Source organism: Sardina pilchardus, chromosome 4 (assembly GCF_963854185.1).
Source record: "Sardina pilchardus chromosome 4, fSarPil1.1, whole genome shotgun sequence".
NCBI lineage: Eukaryota > Metazoa > Chordata > Actinopteri > Clupeiformes > Clupeidae > Sardina > Sardina pilchardus.
This window is the reverse complement of record NC_084997.1, coordinates 27,959,578-27,984,394: the sequence shown is the minus strand read 5'-3', so window position 1 is coordinate 27,984,394 and position 24,817 is coordinate 27,959,578. Positions and strand designations below refer to the sequence as shown.

At 40.8% G+C, this 24,817-nt stretch overlaps 1 protein-coding gene and 1 long non-coding RNA gene across 3 annotated transcripts in view; one reads left to right on the top strand and one right to left on the bottom strand.

Moving 5' to 3' along the window:
• Nucleotides 1–358: 358 nt before the first annotated feature.
• Nucleotides 359–1,057, bottom strand: LOC134077873 (uncharacterized). Its single transcript, XR_009938776.1, has 3 exons — nt 906–1,057; nt 717–788; nt 359–424 (listed from the first exon to the last, which is right to left on the bottom strand). It is a non-coding gene; the product is annotated as an uncharacterized LOC134077873 (long non-coding RNA).
• Nucleotides 1,058–18,685: 17,628 nt separating this feature from the next.
• Nucleotides 18,686–24,817, top strand: part of LOC134077872 (uncharacterized) — a 20,010-nt gene continuing 13,878 nt past the window's right edge. The window contains exons 1-2 of one of the 2 annotated variants that reach the window (XM_062533514.1): nt 18,876–18,895; nt 20,216–20,349. Coding sequence is in view for 1 of the 2 variants with exons in the window: in XM_062533511.1 (XP_062389495.1) it covers nt 18,844–18,895 (52 nt within the window). In the remaining variant the exon portion in view is untranslated. Of the gene's footprint in view, nt 18,896–20,215; nt 20,350–24,817 lie in introns of both variants that reach the window. The other variant, XM_062533511.1, reaches the window with a different exon arrangement.

Sequence of the window (24,817 nt, the reverse complement as noted above, 5' to 3'; positions counted from 1 at the left end):
AACACCAATAACGTGTGTGTGTGTAGGGCGGGGGGGGGGGGGGGGGCGCGGTTAACCGGTAAAAAAAATTTTAACCGGTTACCGTACATCCAGTCGACTACCGGTTAACCGGTTACCGGTTAACATCCCTACCACAGGTAAGTTTTAAGTGTATTGTATTAAAGTGTAAACTTCAAAATAGTAAATCAGTCAATTACATTAATTGTCCTTCAAGCATGAAATATCACAATATCAATCCAGAAATGAAAATACATCCACCGGGTGGACAGCAAAATAACAGTTCTTATGTCTAAAACAACAGTTCTTATCTCCAGTATGGGTTGGCTCGCCACAACTGCTGGAAGCTACCTCCACACAGCAGAAGAATCCTTGCAGATCACGGGATTCACAGAAAGACAAATCCAAGAAAAGAAAAAGACCCGGCCTATATAGGCCAAACTAAGGTTACAATAATGTTCTTAATAACTGTGCATATTCATGTGAATCAAACATCAAATACAATATTGCTAAATATCAACTTTGTCTCATGTCTTTCTTTCTCACTTAGAAACCATATGAGGTGATAGCCATGTAACAATATAAAGCTATACATTCTGAGCATAAACACTTCTCTTAATACAATATGAAATTAGCAACATGTTCATCTAGCTTGATTTAAGTATTCAAACTATGCATATTCAAACGTAATTTATGAGCTAATATCAATGGTTACTCACCAGAGATCAAAATTCTGTACACACATACACTGGTACTACGATCACAGCTCACGCCAGTTCAGCTTCCAACCGCTTTCAAAAGACACAGGGGACATGGGAGTTCAGCAACGTGCACTTTGGTAAACGAAACTTTCATGCGTTCGTATGCTAACGGCTTAAACTAGCAGCATAGCCAGCAACTTTACTTACATTTCTTCTGGCGTCCGTTGCAAAAACAAAATCCTCGTTCGGCCAGCGGCCAAAACTATAATTATTCTCTCGACTCTTACAATAGCAGCGAGAGGAACATAAAATGTCAACGTTTCAAGTGCTAAGTTAGCTAAATCTGCAGCGAATTTCAACAAGCAGCCGCCTGGTTCTCGTCGAAGCAGAAAAGAGAAAAAACACTACCAACGCAAAGTCAATGGCGGCTTCTGATTGGCTCAGCTTGAGCATGTGAACTCCACATGTCACCCCCGTCTTGATCAAATTAAAGAAAAGCACATTCGTCACTTTTAAAATAAAATGAGTGCATATGAATAACCCTGTGTGTGTCATCTATTTATTTATTGCTGTATGCAATATCTTTTTATCATAAATCCTATTTATTCATGTGTCATGAACTATATGAATTTATTTATTTACTTATTCTGCAAACTATCTATGGTCAACTTAACTAATGACTAGGCCACAATGACCTGGGTTACATGTGGACTTGTGAATCATTCTAAATGTTTCCTTTAGATTGCAAATTATTGTTTCAATATCATCGCCAACACTGGAAATGCGAATGTAAGTATGTGGTTTATTCATTTTAAGAAATGACCTTGCCGTCAATGTATTAATAGTTGAATTTGATGTGGTGTTGGAAAAGTCTACGTAATGATTTTTTGTTGTCGTTTGTTTATTTTTTATTAAAGGGAGTAGCAACCGTTGCAGTTGATGCCTATGTGGTGGTGACGTGGCTTCCTCCTTTTTCAGCTTGCCCTGCTGATTCCATGGTTGTGAGTAGTCATATTAAATGATTTGTATCTACTTTGTCTGTCTACCTACTTGGATTAACCCCATGTCCTTCAAGTTCCTCTTTGAAAAGTTTTTGTTTTCTTCAGTGTGACTTTGCATCCAAGGATGTTGTTCTTCTCCCGGCCTGGAAGACAGAACACTGGACTCTGTGTGTGAGTAATCTTACCTTGGTGTGTTCTTTTAAATACTACACTTTTTTCACACAATCATCTTTACTTTGTATATGATGTGGTACATTGCAACATTGTCATCCCCATTGGGGATGGGAATTGATTCTGAAGAATGCTAAATTCTGGAATTTGTTTTAAGGATTTCTTTTTATTCTGATATGGAAAAATCCAGAATGCAAATTGTATTTAAAAGCATATCTCTTACATCAGTTGTCTTGGGTAAGTTGAGAGCTCAGTCTTCTAGAATACTTTATGATATGAGGTGATTAGATCTGGATGTAATAGTTAATGGAGTGAGAAACATTTAGCTGTAAAGTGCTTGATAATTGGAATGGGGTCCTTGACCAACCCATATCTTGCCATCTCCATGAAATGAAACTTTTAACAGGTTCTCAAACCAAGACAGAGGACTATGCACCTTTTTGACTCCAGAGATCCAAGTGGCTTTGGAGATGGCTCCTACCTAGATGTCTTCGGGTTTTGCTTAGAAATCTGATTTGGTGTATTTCCATGCAGCCAATACATTGTTTTAAATCAGTTTAGTGAAAATAAACTGAATATGCCTTTGTTTTGTAAACATCCTTTTCCAATTAAAATAAACCAAAAATAGCCATATTTGGTTTCCTAAACAGGCATATGCTTTAAAAGTGACATCATACTTGCTTGTAAACAGGTTAAACGGTGTATTGACAAACAGAATTTGGCCAAGAAAATGATTTAGAACAGTTTATTAGCTGCATGGAAATGCACCGATTGATGGTTCTTGATGTTCATGGAAAACTCTGGGTCTTGAAGCATTGTTCATTCCTATGCCTACACCTTTAAGGGCGCTATTCAACCATGCACATTAGTACACAAGGAACGCCTAGTGTAGGCTGAAAAGCATGATTGCCTTATGAGAATAGATAATAAAATGAAGACCTTGAAGAGTCTTTTTAGAAATATTATGTGGGCCTTCAAAACACTGCTTCAAGAATATTTTTTTTTATGGAAGTATAGTAGTTCTGTTTTAAACTATAACTTCATTTTTTTTCCAGATTAGTTTTTTCCCCAGTTTATGCGTTCCATATGTTTCAAAGTGTCTATTAGGAATTGCTGTTACTGCAACTAATATTTCTTCAAACATATTTACAGTAACCTTGCACACATGGTGTCCAGTGAAGAGTGGAACATCCTTTTCTTGTCAGACTCTGAGGTATATCTATCTATCTCCATCTATCCAACTTCTATAAAACTAAAATGAGTCTGTGTACAGCTTTTATAACAGCAGAAATTTGTTGTCCTCTACCATTTGCTTGTGGGTGAGCCACAAGTGTTCAAATTTGTTCAGGTTCTTGGCCAGCCCGTCACCTTTATCTTGGTGTGTTTAGGTTCATTATCATGTGGTACATCTGCCATGCAACCCAGTTTTTGAAGAGGGGGCATCATGTTCTACTCCCCCAGTACCAGCAGCACTCATGTAGCCCTCGGCCATGATGCTCTCTACCTTCATTGTGTTGAGAGATTTTCAGAGAACTACTGTTATACAAGCTGTATAATTTGAGTAAGTGCATACATGCACAGATCATCATAACTTGTTATGCTCTGTTATTATCTTTTATAGAGTGCATCTTATCAGCATCTCAGCAATAATTGTGGCGTGTTCATGCTGATGGTGAGTTGTAGCCTGTATTCTGTAATGTCTTTCATGCATTTTTTGTCAATGAGGTAACTTTTTTTTTTATGTTAATTTCAGTATGCATTGTACACTACTCTCCAAATGCCATTTGACTTCTGTGAGGTGGGTTTTTTTATCATAAAATCTCAATCAGATGTATAGTATTAAATATATATTCAGTTATCTGCTAGGCCTATTCCTGCTGACCACAATACATTTTAGGAGGACATGGCGACTATCAGGAGGTGGTGGTGTGCGCAGGTGTTGCAGAGCTTTGCTGGCGAAAGGTATCTCAAAGTATCCTTAGTTTGTGATCTATTGCGCTAACATTTGATGTACAGTAGGTCAATATGCTAAACTCTCTCCATCTCTCAGCAACACAGAAGGACCAGAGGTCACCACTGCAGCGGAAAGGAGCTAGGGGCCGGACCACGACCAGGCGCCCGCCCAGGAGCCGCACCACGACCAGACGCCCGCCCAGGAGCCGCCATGCCTCCCCCCGGAGATTTTGCAAAAGATAATTGGGATAACCCTTAGGATGGACATTTACATGCTTTTTTTTTTTAATACTTTATTGTGTTCATTCAAAGTTCATTCAAGTTCATTCAAGTTCAGAACAATCATTCATTTATAAACACATTTTCAGTTTTTCTTTTTTTTTCCCCCACTTGTGATTATTTCAAAACAGACATAAGAAAACGGTACATAGAAAAATTAAATAAAATAATTAATTAATAAATAAGAAAATTAAAGTAAATAAAAACACACTGTTTCATGTACTCCACCCCACCCACCCTTTTAACCCTTCTTTTTGCTCCCATCTGCAGGTCTACATCCATCCATCCTCACAAACCCCACATTCACTCCCCCACTCACATCAGCACACCCACCAACTTTCATCCACCTAAATACCCACACTTTGCGACATTCATCCATCCACGCATACACCCACATTCACCCCCACACAAAAGAATTCACATAAACTCACACCCTCCCCCCCTCCCCATGCCCCCCCCCCCCCCACACACACACACACACCCACCCACCCACCCACTCACGTCCTAACCCCCATACACAAAACAATGAACCTAAAAAAAAATAAAATAATAAAAAAAATACGAAGGGTATACATATTTATTAACTGAGTGTAGTTTTGATTTCTCATGGGGGTGCCATAGTTTAGATTGGCTCCTCATCTTAACATTTGTAAAGGGACCATTTTTTGTCATACACATTCTCTTTATTATTGATTCTATAAGTTATTTTTTCCATACTTTTCATTTCCTCTATACTTTCCAACCACATATCAGTAGTAGGTGGTTCTACTTTTTTCCAATTCCTTGTAATTTGTTTTAAGGCTGTTATTCTAAAGACCCAAAAGAGGTGGAGGTGTTCCTTTTCCAGCCCTCTGGGTCTTATGCCCAAAATAGCATTGTGATTTTGTATTGACACCTCTTTGCTTAACTTTTCTCGCGTAAGATGTTGGACTGCCTGCCAATATTTATTAAGTTTATTACAAGAGTAGAAAATATGTGTATAATCAGCGTTGTTTACACCGCATTCCCTCCAACAGCTGGTGTTGGTTTGCGCATATTTGGCCATTATTGATGGTGTTAGAAAGTATCTAATAGTCATCTTCCAGGCATATTCCTGCCAGTAGGGGGATCTAGTGTAAACATTAATATCTTTCAGGCACTGTTTCCACTCCTCTTCACTAATGGTTTTGTTCAAATCCAGCTCCCACTTCTCCTTTATGTGATCTAATTTTTCAGCCCCACATTCCTGTAGAATATTATATATTTGTCCAGTTAAATGTTTAGTATTCTCACTCTGACATTTTTTCGCCATGTATTGTATAAGTATATGTAGATCATTAAGACTTTTGAGATGTGCTTTTTCATTCAGATAATTCCTAAGTTGCAAGTATCGATAAAATTGATTGTTTTGGAGCTGGTATGCTCTTACTATATTTTCAAAAGGTTCTACACCAATGTCACTAAACATTTGGCTGTGCATAACCAGGCCTTTATTTCCCCAGCTTTTAAAAGTGTTATCAAGTGTATTTGGGGTAAAGTCTGGATCACTCTGTATTTCTCTTAGACATGTCAGATGTCCTTCTTTTATTTTTATATTCTTACATATTTTTCTCCAAGTTTTGACCGTATTATTTAGTACGAAATTATTTGTTTTCATCTGCTTTGTGGTGAAGAGTTTATTTAGGTTACCAACCAGTATTGTCTCCATATTTTTCCATTTTGGGCCCAAGCCTTTGTTCAACATAATCAAAATTAATTTCACTTGTGCTGCATAATAGTAGTTAATTAAATTTGGTAACGCTAACCCCCCTTCCCTTCTCCTCTGTTGCAAAATTTTAAGTTTAACTCTTGGTTTTTTCCCATCCCATAAGAATTTTCTAAGTAAACTCTCCCAGTATTTGAAACTTATGTGAGGTATATAAAGTGGGATATTTTGAAACAGAAATAAAAATCTTGGTAAAATATTCATTTTTATTGCACTGATCTTCTCCATTAACGTGAAAGGCAAACTTCTCCACCTATTTAGGTCTTGTTTAACAGATTTTTCCAATGTTCCAAAGTTGCTTTGGTAAAGCTGTTCAAGGTTATTTGGTACTATCACCCCCAGGTATTTTATGCTATTTTGGTCCCATTTGAAATTATATGCAGTTTTGAATTGGTTATCTAATTGGCAGCCAATTTGCATCACTTCGGTTTTATTTAAATTCAACTTATACCCTGACACATTACTGTAAGATGTTATTTCACACATTAGGGTCGGCAAGGATTTGTAAACACTTGTTAAGTATAAAATGATATCATCGGCAAACAATGCTATTTTATGTTCCTCCTTTCCAACATAAACCCCTCTTACCTCTGTATTCTGTCTAATTCTTTCAGCTAATGGCTCTATACATAGAGCAAATAGTTGTGGAGATAAAGGATCACCCTGTTTGGTTCCTCTCTTTATTGTGAATGAATCTGACAAAGTTCCGTTAACTTTCACTCTGGCTTGTGGAGTTGCATACATTCCTCTGATTAAATTAACAAATGTCTGATTAAACTTAAACTTCTTGCACACTTCTATTAGGAAGGGCCAGAATAATCTATCGAAAGCTTTCTCTGCATCCAATGTTATGGTTAACATAGATAGCTTATTTTTGGAGGCATAGTATATAACATTAATGGTGCGATGGATATTATCACTCAATAATCTATCTTTTACAAAGCCTGTTTGGTCCAAGTTGATTATTTTAGGCATTATATTTGACATTCTCTTGGCTATTATAGCTGTAAATACTTTTTGGTCTACATTTAGCAGGGATATAGGCCTATATGAAGAGCAACATTCAGGGTCTTTTCCTTCTTTATACAACACTGAGATTATTGCTGAGTTCCAGGTATTGGGCCAAACTCCTGTTTCTAATATCCTATTAAAAACCCTGCACAAAATGGGTATTAATAACCTTGAAAATTCCTTATAGAATTCATAGGTGTACCCATCGTCACCCGGGCTTCTCCCGGCCTTCCCATTCTTTATGGTCTTTGCTATTTCTATTTCAGTTATTGGCTGTGTTAACTCTTCATTCTGACCGTCAGTTACAGCTGGAAGCTGCAACGTATCCAAAAATGTTTTAGTTTCTTTATTGTCAACCTCCAATTCAGGTGTATACAGATCTTGGTAAAATTCCCTGAAACCAGATGCGATATTTGATTTTCCCCTTCTGTAAACACCTCTTTTATCCTTAACCGTGGCTACTATAGATCTTTCCTGTTGTTTTTTTAACTTAAATGCCAATTTTTTCAAGGATGTTGTACTATTCTCAAAATGAGTTTGCTTACAGAGTACTAATTTTTTTTCGATCTCCATTAATTCTAATGATTTCAGTAGTTTTTTAGTGGCACACAATTGTGTATATACCTCTGCTTTCATACAAATCTCATATTCCTTTTGCAGGTCACCTACTTTCTTTTCTAAGAGGGTCTTTGTTTTTTCTTTTTGTTTCTTTTCCCAGGAGGAAAGTGCAATTATTTCTCCTCTTATTGTTGCCTTTGCAGCTTCCCATAGCACTATGTCCGATACTTCACCATTATCATTTAACTCGAAGAAAGACTTGATCTTCCTCGCAATTTTATCTTTTAAATGAGGATTTCCCAGTAGTGAGTTATTCAGTCTCCAAAGTGTTTCTCCTTTGTCCACATTCATATTCATTTCCATTACGACCGGAGCATGATCAGTTATTGTTATGGGTAGAATTTCGCACTTGCTAACTCTTCCAATATCGTTTTTGTACATAAAAAAATAATCTAGTCTGGAGAAAACCTTATGTGCATCAGAGTAATAAGTAAAAGCTTTATCACAGGGGTGTAGACAACGCCAAACGTCTGTTAAGCCTATGTCTGTTTCAGCTTTCCGGAGTAAGTCTGCAGCTTTTTCTGATTTATGTTTCTTCCTACTCTGGGTATCTAATTTTGGATTCATGACCAGGTTAAGATCTCCAGCCATAATTACAGTTCCTTGTGCCTCCATCATTAACAATTGTAGTACTTTTTCCACAAGCCCATCCCCTTTTCCTGGAGGGTTATATACATTAATTAGTGTTAAGCATTGCTCTTCCAGCATGCCTATAACTACTACATACCTTCCTTCCTTGTCCCTAATACATTTTATTTTCTTAAACATAAGATGGTTCTTGATCAAAATTGAGACTCCTCTTTTAGATGTTGAATGGGAGGAATGAAACACCTGTGCATTAGCTAATTTTTCCATTTTAGCAAGCTCAATTGTACTTAAATGAGTTTCTTGGAGGAATATTACTTCTCCCCCTTCTTTCTTAAGGTACTGGAGTATGCGTTTCCTTTTTATGACATTATTTAGCCCATTTACATTTAGAGATATGCATCTAACTTTCACCATGAGAGATATTTCACTTCCCCTTTGTATTTATTTCTAAGAAAAATAAACAGAAAAACATAAAGAAAAAAGTGCATAAGTGAAACCTTCCCCCTAACCCAAAACTCCCATCTTGAACTTACATCTAAATGGACTTCCGGTGAGGTGAGATGTCGGTGTGAGTAGCTCCGCACAAACCCTGGCGTCTAACTTCATAAATCAAAAGTTAAGGTGCCTTTGAATGAACTCTTAAAACGCAAATTAATGGACAAAAAGTAATGAACTTGAGATCTGGCACGGTTGCCCAAGAAACTCCGCGAGAGAAACTAAAGAAGATGAAATCAAGCGTGACTGAAGAAACAATGGTGGACAAAAAGCTGGAACAAAGTTTGAAGGCCATGTTGACTGACTTCAAGGAGGAAATCTCCAAACAAATTGCAGAGCTTCGACAAGACTTCGGAACGTTTTCAAATGAATTAAAACAAGTAAGAGCTGACGTTACCGAAATACGCATGGGATTAGAAGAAGCAAATGGCGATATAAAGGAAGCTGAGCAACGCATACATGAATTGGAAGAAAGAGAGATAAGTGCAAATGAGACGATAGAATGGCTGAAACAAGAGCAAAAAAGAATGAATGACAGACTTGAGCATCTCGAGAACAAAGCTTGTCAAAATAACATTCGGATATATAATATTAAAGAAGGCACAGAGGGAGGAAACATGGCTGGATTTATAAGAACATTTCTCAAGGAAAAGTTGATGCTCCCTCCTGGACTACTACAGGTTGAAGCAGCCTATCGTTCACCCTCAAAGAGTAGCCAACAAACCACGGGGAAAACAGAAGATAACGCAAGCAGCCCTCGGTCGATTGTGGTGCGCTTTCCGAATGGGAATATCAGGCAAGAAATCCTACAGACGGCTTGGGCGAAGAACATCAGTCTGGATGAGGAGCGCGTTTACTTTTCACAGGATTTCACAAGCAAAGTACAGAAGGAGAGGACCCGATATGCTCCATTAAGGAGATTACTCAAGGAGAAGAATGTGAAATCACATCTGCGAAATCCAGCTAAATTGAAGGTGTTTGGCGAGGGAGAACCAACCATTTACGCGACTCCTGAAGAAGCAGAACGTGGCCTACGAGAGAAGGGAGTGATACTTGCCACGGACCAGTGCCAGTACGAAGTTAAGAGGGGGAAAGCGCAATCAGTCCCCTTCCAGAAAGTTCACAGACAAAACATCGCACGAGAGCAAGAGACAACGACCATCCCAGCCGTGCCAGTGGAGACCAAGGTAGACAAAATAAACGAATGATTTAATGAACAATGACTTTGAGCACTAAAATACTCACAATGTAAGAAAAGACAACAGGGGAGAAACTCCAAGACATCATGCTGTTCACCACATTTGTAAGGGCATGCCTTAGTCCAATGTACATCATAACCAAACGTTGGTATGGACGAAACAGTAAGACCCTTTCATTCCACGATATACAGTGGAAGCCACTTAGTAACCACATAGAAGGGGTTACACTCTTTGGAAGTTCAAGACATTTACATGCTTGAAGCATTTAATAGGGTGTCTACATGTTTCCGAGACCTTTGTAAGCCTTTTCATCCATTGGTCCACATCAATGAAAGCTTAGCTGAGGATCTTAAAATTGAGAGCAATCCAGTGCATATAAGTATTGGAAAAATCTACAGGATTGCAGGCCGTGGCAGTGGCCTTGTGCTACGGTTAGCACATTTGTTCTCTGCCAACAAAAGTTGGAAAAAGGCACACTTGGTGCTTAGAAACACAGGCTATGGGAGGTACTTGGTACAAGATGTACAATCTCCCAAGTAGCTCCCATGGCATTTGACAACACACACACACACACACACACACACACACACACACACACACACACACACACAGGCCAAGATTTTGTTTTACTTTTATTTATTTTATCTTGCATGGCCTGCAAAAGTTTCTCTTTTGGGTTTGTTCTATAACAAGTGTTGGATCTACATGATTGCACATTTGTTCTCTGCCAATAAAAGTTGCAAAAGTTACAATTTCCAAAGTAGCTCCAATGGCACACGCACACACCAACATACACACACACACACACACACACACACACACACACACACACACACACACACACACGCACACACACACACACACACACACCAAAGCACACACACACACACACACACACACACACCAAAGCACACACACACACACACCAAAGCACACGCGCACACACACACACACACCAAAGCACACACACACACACACACACACACCAAAGCACCCTCGCACACACACACACACACCCTCGCACACACACACACACCCTCGCACACACACACACACCAACACACACAGGCCAAGATTTTGTTTTACTTTTATTTATTTTATCTTGCACGGCCTGCAAAAGTTTCTCTTTTGGGTTTGTTCTATAACAAAGTGTTGGATCTACATGATTGCACATTTGTTCTCTGCCAATAAAAGTTGCAAAAGTTACAATTTCCAAAGTAGCTCCAATGGCACACGCACACACCAACATACACACGCGCACATACACACACACACACACACACACCAAAACACACGCACACACACACACACCCTCGCACACACACACACACCAACACACACAGGCCAAGATTTTGTTTTACTTTTATTTATTTTATCTTGCATGGCCTGCAGAAGTTGATCTCTTCTGTGTTTGTACTACAAAGTATTGCAGCATTGCACATTTGCACTTAAACTGTTAAACTGTTGTCCTATAATAAAGTTTGGGCTACTTTGCAAATAAATGGTTGTGTCTTTATTGAACAATCCATATTCAGTATGAACTTGAGCTATGCTGTCTAATTAAATAATGTTCCATACACCTTAAACACATTTGCTCAATGACAAGGTTATTAATCAATACTTTTAATTTGTTGGGATACACAGCCTGGGAATAGTGAAAGACATTTGACTGTAGTCAGCCTATGGACTTCTTCATCGAAGAGGGTGCTGCAGGGATGGAGGATCAATGGGGAGGGGGGAATGATGTGTTAGGTTTGTGTATTGTCGAGCTAAATCCTTGTAAATGCAAAGCAATATGAGACCGTAATGCTTTGCCAGCTGATTTGTGACTCACAAAGGAGTGAAGGGAAAACACTACTGCAGCCTTTTTGTGTCCAAAATATTGTATTGTACAGTAGGCCTATCCTACAATCCACTGTCTGGTACAGAAACACCACACAGGCTGAGAGAAGGGCTCTGCAACATGTTATAAAGTCTGCAGAGAGGATCATAAGAACAAAACTTCCCTCTATGGAAAACATGTATGCACAGCACTGCCAGAAGAGAGCAGAGAGAATCATCAAAGACTCCTTTCACCCAGCTCACTCACTCTCTGTTCAGACACAAACACTGCATATACAACTTGTGACAAACCTGTAAACATGTGGAATATGGGAAAGGTGCAATACTACAAAGGGGAATAAGGGCAATATGCAATATCTTATACTGTACTGTATATGGGACTACATGCAAGGCTAACAAGGGGACAATGTGTAATACTTTGTCAGTGTAATGTGGAGATTATGTGCAATACTAGGGACAATGTGCAATATCTTGTGCGATACTATTAATGGGACAATGTGCAATATGAATCAGGTACAATATTATTAGTGGGACAACTGTGCAGCAACAATGTGACTGAGTAATATTCTAACAGTGGAATGTGGGGATCATGTGCAATATCAATATTATTATGGGAAAATGTTTATATCTTGTGCAATATGGAAATCCGGTGCAATATCAATGGGACAACTGTGCAATATCTAAACTGCAATATGAGAAGTATGCACTTGTATCCACATGGGACAGGGTGCAATATCTTGGATGTGTGACACTTACGCACGCACACACACACACACACACACACACACACACACACACACAGTCTCAGGGACGCAGGATTTGCACTGTAGGCAACTGTAGCACTTAAACTACTCTGCCTCTGTGGGACTGTAGGCTATTCTTAGACTGGGTACACAGTATAATTTGACGTCAATGTTTGCCTGATGTCTTGTATGAATAATTTTTTTGTCATGTATGCTTTTAAATATTTGTCATGTCTGCTTTTAAATATTTGACTTGAAGGGCCTGCACAAGAATTCCAATTTGTCTATGGTTTATGCACAAATGGCCAATAAAGAACTGACTTTTGACAATTCAGTAGCATGGTGCTTATGCAGTGGTAACTTTATGAATATCGTTTTTTTCGTATCCAAATAATTGCATTAACTGTAGGCGTTGATGTGCAGTAATTCTGTAGCAATTAATTATTATAGGAAATACTGTCGTGATACTGCAGTACAATACATTTTTTTCGTAACGGATAATCTATTTAACAAGTAGGCCTACAACAATGCACTGCACAACCATTTTCAACGTCTTCTGCTGGATTGCGTTTAAACTTAAGTTCTGCTTTAGTAAGTTTGGTTCAATGCTAATGGAAAGCGGGCTGTGCCCTTACTTTGACATACATGTTAGACCGGATGTTAATAGTTTCTTGAAGAAGGAGAAGAAGAAAAGGGGGGTGTTTCCGACTTAGATAGAAACGCCTATTTATGTTTCCGCAGACCGACGATATTCCTCCTGACAGGGGTGATTATCGGTTATTGTTTGCTTGATGTCAGATGTATCAAAGATACTTAAATACCTTTTTCAACCGTCTCTGGATGCATCTTCAGCGGTTTTACCCCTCAGTTCCCACAGCTCTATTTGGCTGCTTGCCTTCAATCTGTATTATCAACATGCCGGGGCAGATCCTCATATGTGCAACATCAGCTACCGTCCTGAGTGGCATGTTGCCGAGGGCTACACGAGCCTCACCACAAAAAAAGTAAACACAGAGTATTTATTATTTCAGTTTTACTACTAGGGCTCATTTGCAGGTCAATCATGTCAAGTGGATCACGTCACCGTGTGTGGAGTGGGCGCCAATTATTTGCAGGTGTGTGTACTGTAGGTATGCTGCTCTCTCACACAGAAGTCCGGAGGAGATAGGAGGAGGGGGCGGTGGGTTCACCTCTGGGCCATGTCTCCCTACTGACAGCCACTTTCAACAGTACGATACCAAAGGGGAACCAAAAGCATCTTGCGTACAGAAACAGAAGTGATGCCCTCACAAAAGGGTAACTGTCCTTTCGGTGCAAATCAAGGTGTACACAGAATAGGAGTGTGGTCTGCTGGAGGTAAAGCCTTGATCCGACACTGTGTTTCACCAAACTGCCTCTTTTCAGAGACAATACTGACCACTGGGTTTGACAAATACTGGTAGGCTGAAACTGGCATGGATGAAAGAGCTCCCACGTGACGGGATGCTACACAGAGAGTAAATACTCTACAATAGTGTATAGAGTATAATTATGACAATGTTGTTAGTATGTTCAAATATGCATGGACTTAGAATTTGAATCAACATCCTCATTTCACAGCACGTATAGCACTTCTGAATGTGAATCTTCAACAGTGGCAAGGAACGTGTGTGTGTGTGTGTGTGTGTGTGTGTGTGTGTGTGTGTGTGTGTGTGTGTGTGTGTGTGTGTGTGTGTGTGTGTGAGTGTGTGTGTGTGCATTTGTGTGAGTGTGCATGTGTGTGTGTGTGTGAGTGAGTGTGTGTGCATTTGTCTGTGTGTGAGTGTGCGTGTGTGTGTGTGTGTGTGTGTGTGTGTGTGAGTGTGTGTGTGTGCATTTGTGTGAGTGTGCATGTGTGTGTGTGTGTGTGTGTGAGTGAGTGTGTGTGCATTTGTCTGTGTGTGAGTGTGCGTGTGCGTGTGTGTGTGTGCTGTGCTGCATGCTGTGCTGCTGATGTTTTCAGGCCTCGCTTTTGGGTCCACACTCTCATATATCTCGTGACAATAATGAGTGATAAGAGCGTAGTGTGTGTGTGTGTGTGTGTGTGTGTGTGTGTGTGTGTGTGTGTGTGTGTGTGTGTGTGTGTGTGTGTGTGTGTGTGTGTGTGTGTGTGTGTGTGTGTGTGTGTGTGTGTGTGTGTGTGTGTGGCATTTGTGTGTGTGTGGTCCATGAAGTCTTCTATGGAAGTCCTATTACTGTAAGTCCATTGTTGGATATTATTATAGTGCCGATAGTGACTGCATGACTGCATGCCCGCACATATAAACACACCCATATAACTACGTAATGACAAGAACAAATAATACACAGCCACTGCTGTCATGGGCATTGGTAAATTCACAAGGCTACTCGGATGATTCAGAGACAATTATTCACTACAGTATGTAACAGAAATGTAAACACACATTATATCAAATTAAAATCTCCCTACAAACTATTACTCTGCGTGTTCTGCTTTTCATGAATATTATATTCTGCATAGAGTATATTGCTGCAGATTTGCAAAGGATCATGGTAAAGAACACACACACACACACACACACGAACACGCACACACACACACACACACACACACACACACACACACACTACGCTGTTATCACTGATTATTATGACGAGATATATGCAGGGAGAAAATATCTCCTCACCATCCGCTAGCTGCCTGTTCCCTGAATACTGCAACTGATTGTAAGATCAGTTGTGTGTGTTCTTTACCATGATCCTTTGCAAATCTGCAGCAATATACTCTATGCAGATATGCATTATTCACTTATAACATTCATTCAAACATCACTTCCGAGTTAATAGCACTGGCATGGCCATGCAGTTATTTCATCATTTCCCAACAGCAAAAACGCACGGGTATCTAGGTCCCCAATGTGTCTAATATTGCCATTAGCTCCGGCTCAAACGCTTTTCCCCTTCACTCTTTTACTTTGCAAAGTGAGTAAAAAGCGCTACTAACTGCACGGGCCTGATTCTACATCATCGCCAATCTAACATGATGCATCACCGTAATTGGGCAACAAGTTTCTTGGAAAACATTGTTTGTGCGGGCACTGCACTACCGGTAGTTTGTTCAATAGCAGTAACGTTGTGATATGGAATTGTGTTTCATTTGAAGGGTATATTCCGAAAACTACTTGGAAGGCGAGGCTGTTCTTTACCTTATCTTGATCTCTATTGTGTTCACCACTCATTTCCAGTCAATTAGTGTTTTAATAGCCGGCCCCAAGATGTCTTTTGCAAGCACCAATGTTTTCACTGGCAAATCCTGGATGAACAAGGGATTGACAGTGTAGGACATTAAGTGTCTAGACTGACATCTTTCCTTTGTGACTCACCAACCACATATCGCTTCCACACAGGCCTAAGAGTGTCTTCTACAACCACAACAGCAACAATAACAACAACAAAAACATATTCAGGAACATTTAAGACAAATAAGAACAGATAAGGAAGATTATCCAAATTTGTATTTCATAAAAGTCTCTTTCTTACTGTCTTCTGTCAAGATTGGCTCTCTCTCTCTCTCTCTCTCTCTCTCTCTCTCTCTCTCGCTGTAAACAAAATCGGTTAGCTTCCTCTGATAATGATTACATCCATGAAAAGGACAATCTGCCTCTGAAAAAGCTGCTTCTCATTTACTAACCAGCACTGTTTGTAATGTAACCACAGCAACCTGTGTGTATTAGGTGGGATTTTGATGGGCGGTGCCGATATTTAAGTGTTTCAAAAGCCGATAACCAATATACATATCAGCTGATAGTCATTTTCAACCAACCCGATGTACTGTAGATATTTTCAACCATGACAAAGTTTTGATCAAGTTGGGACAGTGTGTTTGAATCAAACTATCCTAGCCTATCATTTAGAATCTGCAAAGGATGCAGCAATGTTTTATGTACACCAGTAATGCATCTGAATAGATTCAGGCCATCAGAGTAAAACACCTTTGAGGCTGGGGTTTCCTTTGTTTTCGAAACATTTCAGCTGACATACGGTAAGCAGTGGATTAGAAAAGCATATTATTGTCATTTTTCCCTTGGAGACAGGTAAGCTCTTCTCCGATTTCCATCTCCAACTGGCTCTGATCTTATCCACTTAATGACTCATAAATCAGAAGCTACATGGTCGAGTTCACACTCAATGGTGTTATGTCAACATTCTCCTGCCCTTATCACTGGGGTAACAGAATGTTTGTATATAAGATAAGAATAATAGATCAGTTTAAGGATAAGATTATGCAAAACTGTGAAATATAATTGTATCGTTATTAGTGGCTAGCAGAGATAACCAAAGGGTGTGGGGTTGGCCAGGGTGGAGGGACAAACAAACAAAGAATGTTCAGAGCACATTCCTTGAATGGAATATTTGGCATTGACTACAAAATATTTGACCAACTTTTATCGCTGTGCAATAGAGAACATTTTGACTGGTGGCATAAAAACATGGCATGGTTATCAGCACAGCCCAGGTCCAAAAATCGCTACAAAGAGTTGTCAGATCAGCAGAGCGCATTACTAGGACAGAGTTACTATCCATCCAGGACCTCTACAGTCAGTGCTGCAGAAGAAAGGCCAATTGTATAGTGTCTGACCCCAGTCAGACTCATCCCAGTCACTGTCTTTTCACCCTGCTGCCTTATGGCAGACATTCAGGAGCAGAAGGACATGTGCCTGCAGATACAGGGATAGTTTCTAACCGCAAGTCATCAGAATGTAGTCTGACGAGTCAGACACCCTCATCAAGATGTGCAGTAGGGTCTGTGAACTCATCGTAGCAGGGCTCAATCGAGGGGTGGGTCTTTCAAATTCCCTTTCCATGGAATAGGATATATATAGCACTAAAAGAATGGTCTTCAAGTTGCAGGATGCTTAACGGTCGCAACTTCTGGCCGCAGATCAGTCATCACTATGTTAAGCCTACCGACGCTATACACGATGTGATTGGCCCGGCCCTTGTTGAAACTGGCCAGCCTCCAGGTCAACTGAGTGTTGCAAGACTACCCTGGCAGCAAATTGTCCTTGGAAATCCCCACATAATAGTACATCTTCAGTGTCAGGCCATACAATTTAATGCATATGACTAGGAGTGCTGTACTCTCGTTTGATTGGATTTATTCCTTTTGGACACAAGCACCCAGTCATTAATATTTCGTGAGTTGAGCGCATTCTATGAACTCTATTGACATTTCAGTTGAAAAAGCATTGTGGAAGTAGCTTAGTTGTAAACAAGACCCTGGATTTCTTTTTTTTTTTTAGTATCTATGTATTTATTTATTTATTTATTTTTGTTTATTTTTATTTATTCTTGAAGTTGAATGGACACTTGAGCACAATGCATTTCAATGCTGATAAATGCTTATATACTGTTTGAGCACATGAAGTAAACTTTGAACTTTGAGGTTACACAACAAAACATCTTGGACATATTAGAATGATGAAGAACCGAAAAAATGACTCTACCACCCCATGCTCCCCTAGTTCCCTGAACAGCTTGTGCGTTCTTTCTGCATTAGTCTTGTATTTTTAGCACTTCCCTCTACTTGTCTAGTTCACAGACATACAGACACACAGACAAACACACACACACACACACACACACACACACACACACCCACAGAGAAAGAAAGAGAGAGAGAGAGAGAGAGAGAGGCCTTATTTTTCAGCATTTATGGTTCAATGGCATACTGTATATCTGGACTGTGGTTCTGGGCTGCTTTTGGTAATGCTTTGATGTGGTATTTTATTATTTTTTTATTTGTGTATTTGTCTTTGATCAACAAGCATATGTTTTTTTTTCAAGAAAGAGAGAGAGAGAGAGAGAGAGATTTACCCTGTGACCCCTGGAGGATTTCCTGAATTGTTTAGAGAAACCAGCACTGTCTAAAAAATAGATTAGAAGGCTAGATACCGCATGCCCATCGAGTTCAATTAGGTGGCATATGTAAACATGGCCACCATATTGCTGGGGGCAAACACCTTACTGTCTATGGGCAACACTTGCCTGTAATCAGAGACACCTGTTTCTCCATTGGCCTGCTGTGATTGTTGCCCTCACCAATATGGCGGCGCTATTTACGTACATTCTGGAGCCCAATGCGGCATCTAGCTTTATAATATCTGTGATCTGGCTAAGGGGAGGCAGTGCCTGAGTGTGTGTGTGGGTGTGTGTGTGTTCATGAGGTGATAAGAAAACAAATCAACAACTCAGCTGCCAGCCGAGGACAATCATTAATTCAATCTCACTCATACCAGAGCTCTGCTGACAGGTGTTTAGTCTGCTGGAAGACACTGCTAAGGGTTTCTTCCTCAGCCCTAAGCAACTCACTTGAAAACTGTTGCCTCGCGATAGCTACAATGACTTCCTGTTATTCAGCAAGCTGAAGTGAAAGAGAGTACAGATTTTTTTCCTGAGGAGTCTGACCTGATTAAACAAACCTTGCGCTGTCCGTTGAACTTTGTGCGTTGGATTTTTGCTATGGCTTTGTGCGACAAGACAACAACCTGTTTTTTAGAAATACTTATTTTTGGTGAGTTTCCCCAGAATAAATAATGTTTGGTTCACACCAATGTGTCTTTTAAAATGTTTAGTCTGTATGAATGAATCATTTCATTTAATCAAACTCTAGACTCAAATGTTTGTTTTCGCATTTATGACTGAGCAGATCTTGTTTCAACCCCTACATATTAATGGAGATGTCTTTTTCTTTGCCATGTTGTCTCTATTAGGAATTGATTGGGCATTGGTCTCATAGCAAATACCAAATAGTGAATGTGATGGTGAAGAGGTGTATGTTTGTTCGGAGTAGTGGAGTGAGTGAGTGGCCAAGCATGTTCTAATTTCCTGCCAATCGTGGGAACTGCATTTACAGGACAAAGTAAACTTGCTCAGGCCACCGAATACCTGAAGTGCCTCTCATTCAGTGTTTATACATCCTCCCTCGCTCCTCGGGCCTCGATCCTCACTGATGTACATAAAGAATGATGGGGCGGCAACAATGGGATAGTCCATCCCTTCTTCTATCTTTCTTTATGTAGATCAGTGAGGATCGAGGGCCGAGGAGCAAGGGAGGATGTATAAACGCTGAATGACAGGCACCCCTGGTGTGTTTGGTATGGTAGAGGATTATGCCAGCAGAAGGCATGGGGTGTGTCTGATAGGCTAGTCAGAGACTTCCTGAGATAGATAGATACACTATATTGGCAAAAGTATTGGGTCACCTGCCGTGACATGCATATGAACTTAAGTGACATCCTATCCTTAATCCATAGGGTTTATTATGAAGTTGGTTAACCCTTTGCAGCTATAACTGCTTCAATTCTTCTGGGAAGCTTTTCCACAAGGTTTAGGAGTGTGTTCACTGATGTTGGAAGAAGAGATTGGCTCTAAGATTCCGCTCTAATTCATCCCAAAAGTGTTCTGTTTGGGTTGAGGTCAGGACTCTGTGTAGGCCGGTCAAGTTCATCCACACCAAACTGGGTCATCCATGTCTTTATGGACCTTGCTTTGCGCAATGGTGCACAGTCATGTTGGAACAGGAGGGGGGGCCATCCTCGAACTGGGCTTGGCCCCTTGAATGCTTTAGCATTAACCAAGAGACTTTTGACATTTCCATGCTCCCAACTTTTCGGGAACAGTTTGGGTTGGCAACTTCGTGTTCCAACAGGACTGTGCACCAGTGCAAAAAGCAAGGTCCGTAAAGACATGGACAACAGGAGTTTGGTGTGGATGAACTTGACTGGCCTGACCTCAACCAAAGAGCAGACCTTTGGGATGAATTAAAGCGGAATCTGAAAGCCAGTCTCTTCGTCTAACATCAGTTTTTTTCTTACCTCTCTTTCTCGACAAGCGGGAGCATGGCTGTCCTGCGGGGTGGATGGCAACCGCTGTAATGACACATGGAGGGGGTCACTGGGGTCGTTACAGATCTGGGTCGCCTCTGAGTGTCTCACCCCAGAATAAATAATGTTTGGTTCTGGTTGTGTGAGTAAATTCATATTTGAATCACACACCAATGTGTCTTTTAAAATGTGTCTGTATGAATGAATCATTTCATTTAATCAAACTCTAGACTCAAATGTTTGTTTTCGTGTTTATGACTGAGCAGATCTTGTCTCAACTCCCACATATTCAATGAGATGTCTTTTTCTTTGCCATTGTCTCTGGAAGGAATTGATTGGACATTGGTCTCATGGCACATAGTGAATGTGATGGTGAGGAGGTGTATGTTTGTTCGGAGTAGTGGAGTGAGTTGGTGCGCTAATGTCCTGCCAGTCGTGGGAACTCTTGGATTAGAGCATTTACAGGACAAAGTGAACTTGCTCAGGCCACCGAATACCTGGTGTGTTTGGTACAGTAGAGGATTATGCCAGCAGAAGGCATGGGGTGTGTGATAAGCGGCTGGGCTAGTCAGAGACTTCCTGGGTTTTGGGCCTTTAATAGATTGCTAGACAGATAGTTAGATATTTTATTTAGAAAAGGGAACTTCTAGAAGGACAGTGTAGATTAGAATGACAGGAAGCAAGTGGGAGGGAGAGATGGGGTGGGATCAGGAAATGACACAGGTTGGACTCGAGCCCGGACACCTGGACCCAAGGCGGTTAGAATGCTGTAGCCAGTTGCGGCCACAAAACAGTGTCTGTCCCCTGGTGTTTTGAAAGGCCTGTAGAGACTCTGGAGAAGCCTGTTGATGTTCACAGTAAGAAAGTGGAGGAATCTTGTGCCTGTGAGAATATGATGAGAAAAGATCATTGTCCCTTAGACTGACATCAAACGTAATATGATCTTTTGACAATCTGGCAACAAAATGAAAAACAGAAATACATAAAATGCACTTTGGCAGCTGCTCATGGGATGTGAGTTTGTATTTATTTATTTATTTTTACCCTTCTTTCTCGACAAGTGGGAGCATGGCTGCCCTGTCGATGGCAACCACTGTAATGACGCATGAGGGTCACTGTGGTTGTTACAGATCTCGATCGCCTCTTAGTGTCTCAGTTGCTTGTTTTGAAAGAAGTTTCACCAACTGTGGTCTCCCTTCACTTTCTTTTCACTCTTTGTGTTTTAACACTTCCTTTCACACACTAATAAGGGATGCGCGTGGAACTGGAGGCAGAGGCGGTGTGTGTGTGTGTGTGTGTGTGTGTGTGTGTGTGTGTGTGTGTGTGTGTGTGTCTGTGCGTGTCTGTGGTGTGTGTGTGTGTGTGTTTGGGGGGGGGGGGCATGTGTCTCAGATCAGATTCTCTCTCTCCATCTCTCGCGCTCTCTCTCAGTTCTACCAGAAAGACTCAGTAGACAGAATAGAAGCAGATAACAATTTAATTTGAAAGGAGTTGCTAGAATACAAGTATAGAAAGAGTTCGGGATAAACATCAATCTTTGGCGCAGGCCCCCGTCTCGAATCCGTCCAGGGATGAACGGAACTCAGATCCTGCTGGTCGAAGAAGCAGGGGCGAAGAGCCTACCCCCCGATGTCGAGACCGGGACCAACTGGCGGCGGTGGTTGTGAGGGAGAAGGTGCAGATAGCATGCTGCGGCTGACAAGATGAAGACTGCTGGCCGTGGTGGCTGGAGGGGTGGTGGAGGGAACGACGAAGACGGCGTACTGAGTAGCAGAGAGAAGTGTTAGAAAGAACAGTTTTAAAACACCCGCTGAATTCCTATAGGCTAGCACTGATTGAATGAATCGTAGATTGGGGGTGTTCCCCGAAAATGTAAACATGGGTATGATTCGTTACGTGAATGAATGGGTGGAGTAAGAAAGATACACTACGAGTCTCCCTAGTAGAACTTTCGCTGAAGCTATCATTTCCTTTTTCCTTCTTTCTCCCTTTGTCTCTCTCTCTCTCGGTGCGTTTGTGCGTGTGTGTGTGTGTGTGTGTGGAGGGGGGGGGGGGGCTTCTGTCCCTTGTTGGTCTAGTCAAGCGGAAGCGGAGGTGGTGTGTGTGTGTGTGTGGGGGGGGGGGGGCCCTTGTTGGTCTAGTCAAGCGGAAGCGGAGGTGGTGTATGTGTGTGCGTGTGTCTGTGACCGGTCTGGTCTGTGTGTGTGTGGGATTTTTTGGAACCTGCAGTTTCTAGAAACCCCTTTTTCCACGCATTTGGACAGCATGCAACTAGGATTATTATTGAGGTCCTCTGACCGCAGTTCCTCTAACTACAGTCATTTTCTGTGTATTAGCCGCATTGTGTATAAGTAGCCTAATAGGACTGTGTTTTATGCAAGTGAAAAGAAACAAAAACACATTATTGCCATATTAACTGCACCCGTGTATTAACCTCATATAGCTGAAGAAATATAGCTAAATAAATGTATAAGCTGCGGCTAATAGTTGGGACATTACGGTACGTTTATCGTACCATGATCCTGCTTTGGGGTAGGGTCTTCCTGAACATAGCAACCATCTTTGATGTACATGCCATCTTGGCCAAAGCATTTCTCAAAAGTTTCTGTTTAAATTTGCTGAACATAAAAACTGCACAAGAAGGCTGCGATGTTGACTACTGTCACACGACGAATGCTCTCTGGTCAGATGAGAAGCAATGCTGATTTCATGACTTTATGTTCATGTGATTGGGCTATTGTGTGTTAAGTAATCTTAGAGTTCCTATTGCGTGTGAATGAAGAAAATACCCTAGGGGAATAGCCTCTCTAGTTGTAGTACAAGTGTTCAACTACTATGTGTTTCAGATCAGATTTCTCTCTGGAGAAAGTCTATTGTGTAAGTAGTTTCAATTATATAACAGGCTGTAAGTAGCACTTACAAGGCCCTATGCTGCATTTAAGGGAAGCCATCTGGGTAATCACTGCAAACAGATGTTTCAGGCACCTGAAGCATGACTGTGTAAAGCATGAATGAGTGATTTTAAATCAGCGTAATGAGCTATCTTATAAATTGACTCGCTCTCTCTCTCCCTCCCTCCCTCTCTTTACCATCTCCCTCTCCCTCTCCTGTACTGTACCACTCTGGTCTCCCTTTCCTGTCTCGTCACTCTTTTTTTGAAAGAAGAATGATTTCACCATTTGTGGTCTCCCTTTCCTTTCTATTCATTCTTTTTTTGAAAGAAGAATAATTTCACCATTTGTGGTCTCCCTTTCCTTTCTATTCATTCTTTTTTTGAAAGACGAATAATTTCACCAATTGTGGTCTCCCTTTCCTTTCTATTCATTCTTTTTTTGAAAGACGAATAATTTCACCAATTGTGGTCTCCCTTTCCTTTCTATTCATTCTTTTTTGAAAGACGAATAATTTAACCAATTGTGGTCTCCCTTTCCTTTCTATTCATCCTTTTTTTTTGAAAGAAGAATAATTTCACCAATTGTGATCTCCCTTTTCTTTCTATTCATCCTTTTTTTTGAAAGACGAATCATTTCACAAATTGTGTCGGGGGGGGGGGGGGGGCTTATGTTTATGTGATAATTGGGATACTAATGTGTGTTAAGTAATCTACTGTTCCTTCTGTGTGTGAATCCAAACCAAACAGAAACTAGCCCTAAGGGTATACCCTCTCTAGATGGTACTGAGCAGAACTGCGTTCTTAGAATTGCTGTGTTCAAAAGTATGTGGTTCAGATCAGATTCCCTTTTTTCTGGAGGAAGTATATTGTGTAAGTTGTGTCTAACAACAGGCAGTAATTATCACTTACAAGGCATTATACACTAATCCAGCGAAACACGGAAGTAACACAAAACCGCCATTACTGCGTGACTGGCTGCTAAGAAATTAGCCCGTTGGTTCCATAGGCGGCTGTTGCAGAGGTTAGCAGTCATTAATACACGTCTTAATACCTTATGTTGTTAATAAATTACCTTCATTGGTAAGTTTTGGCACAGTCTGACATCATTGATCCAATGTTCCCTTTCACCTGACATTTTCTTTCATGAGCGGGATCTCTTGTTAGACATTCTCTGACAGGATGCTTTCATTGAAAATCACAGGCAAGTGTCACTCGTCACACTCGCAGGCACGCAGTAATGGCGATATTCAAGATGGCAGCGCCCATAAAGTTCGCGCTGGATTAGTGTATATGCTGCACCATAAATCTGGGTAATCACTGCAAACAGATGTTTCAGCCACCTGAGCACCACCAGCTGTACGACAGTGTAAAGCATGAATGAGCTTAAATCAGCTAGCTCATCAGTCGACGGGGCTTATGTGTGTGAACGTGGGCCGCACATTCCACACTTCCTTTTTCCATTTTTCATCTCACACACACACACACACACACACACACACACACACACACACACACACAGAGAGTGGTGAAAAGAGGAATGGAGTAGAGAGAGAGAGATATTACTGTAAGGCACAAGAGGGAGAGAAAGGGGAAAGGGGTAAAAGATAGACAGAGGACAGGAGAGGAGAAGAGAGGAGAGGAGAAAGATGAAAAAAGGAACTGAGATGGAGAGAGAGAATCTGATCTGAAACACATGTTTGAGATCGCTCACTCAAGC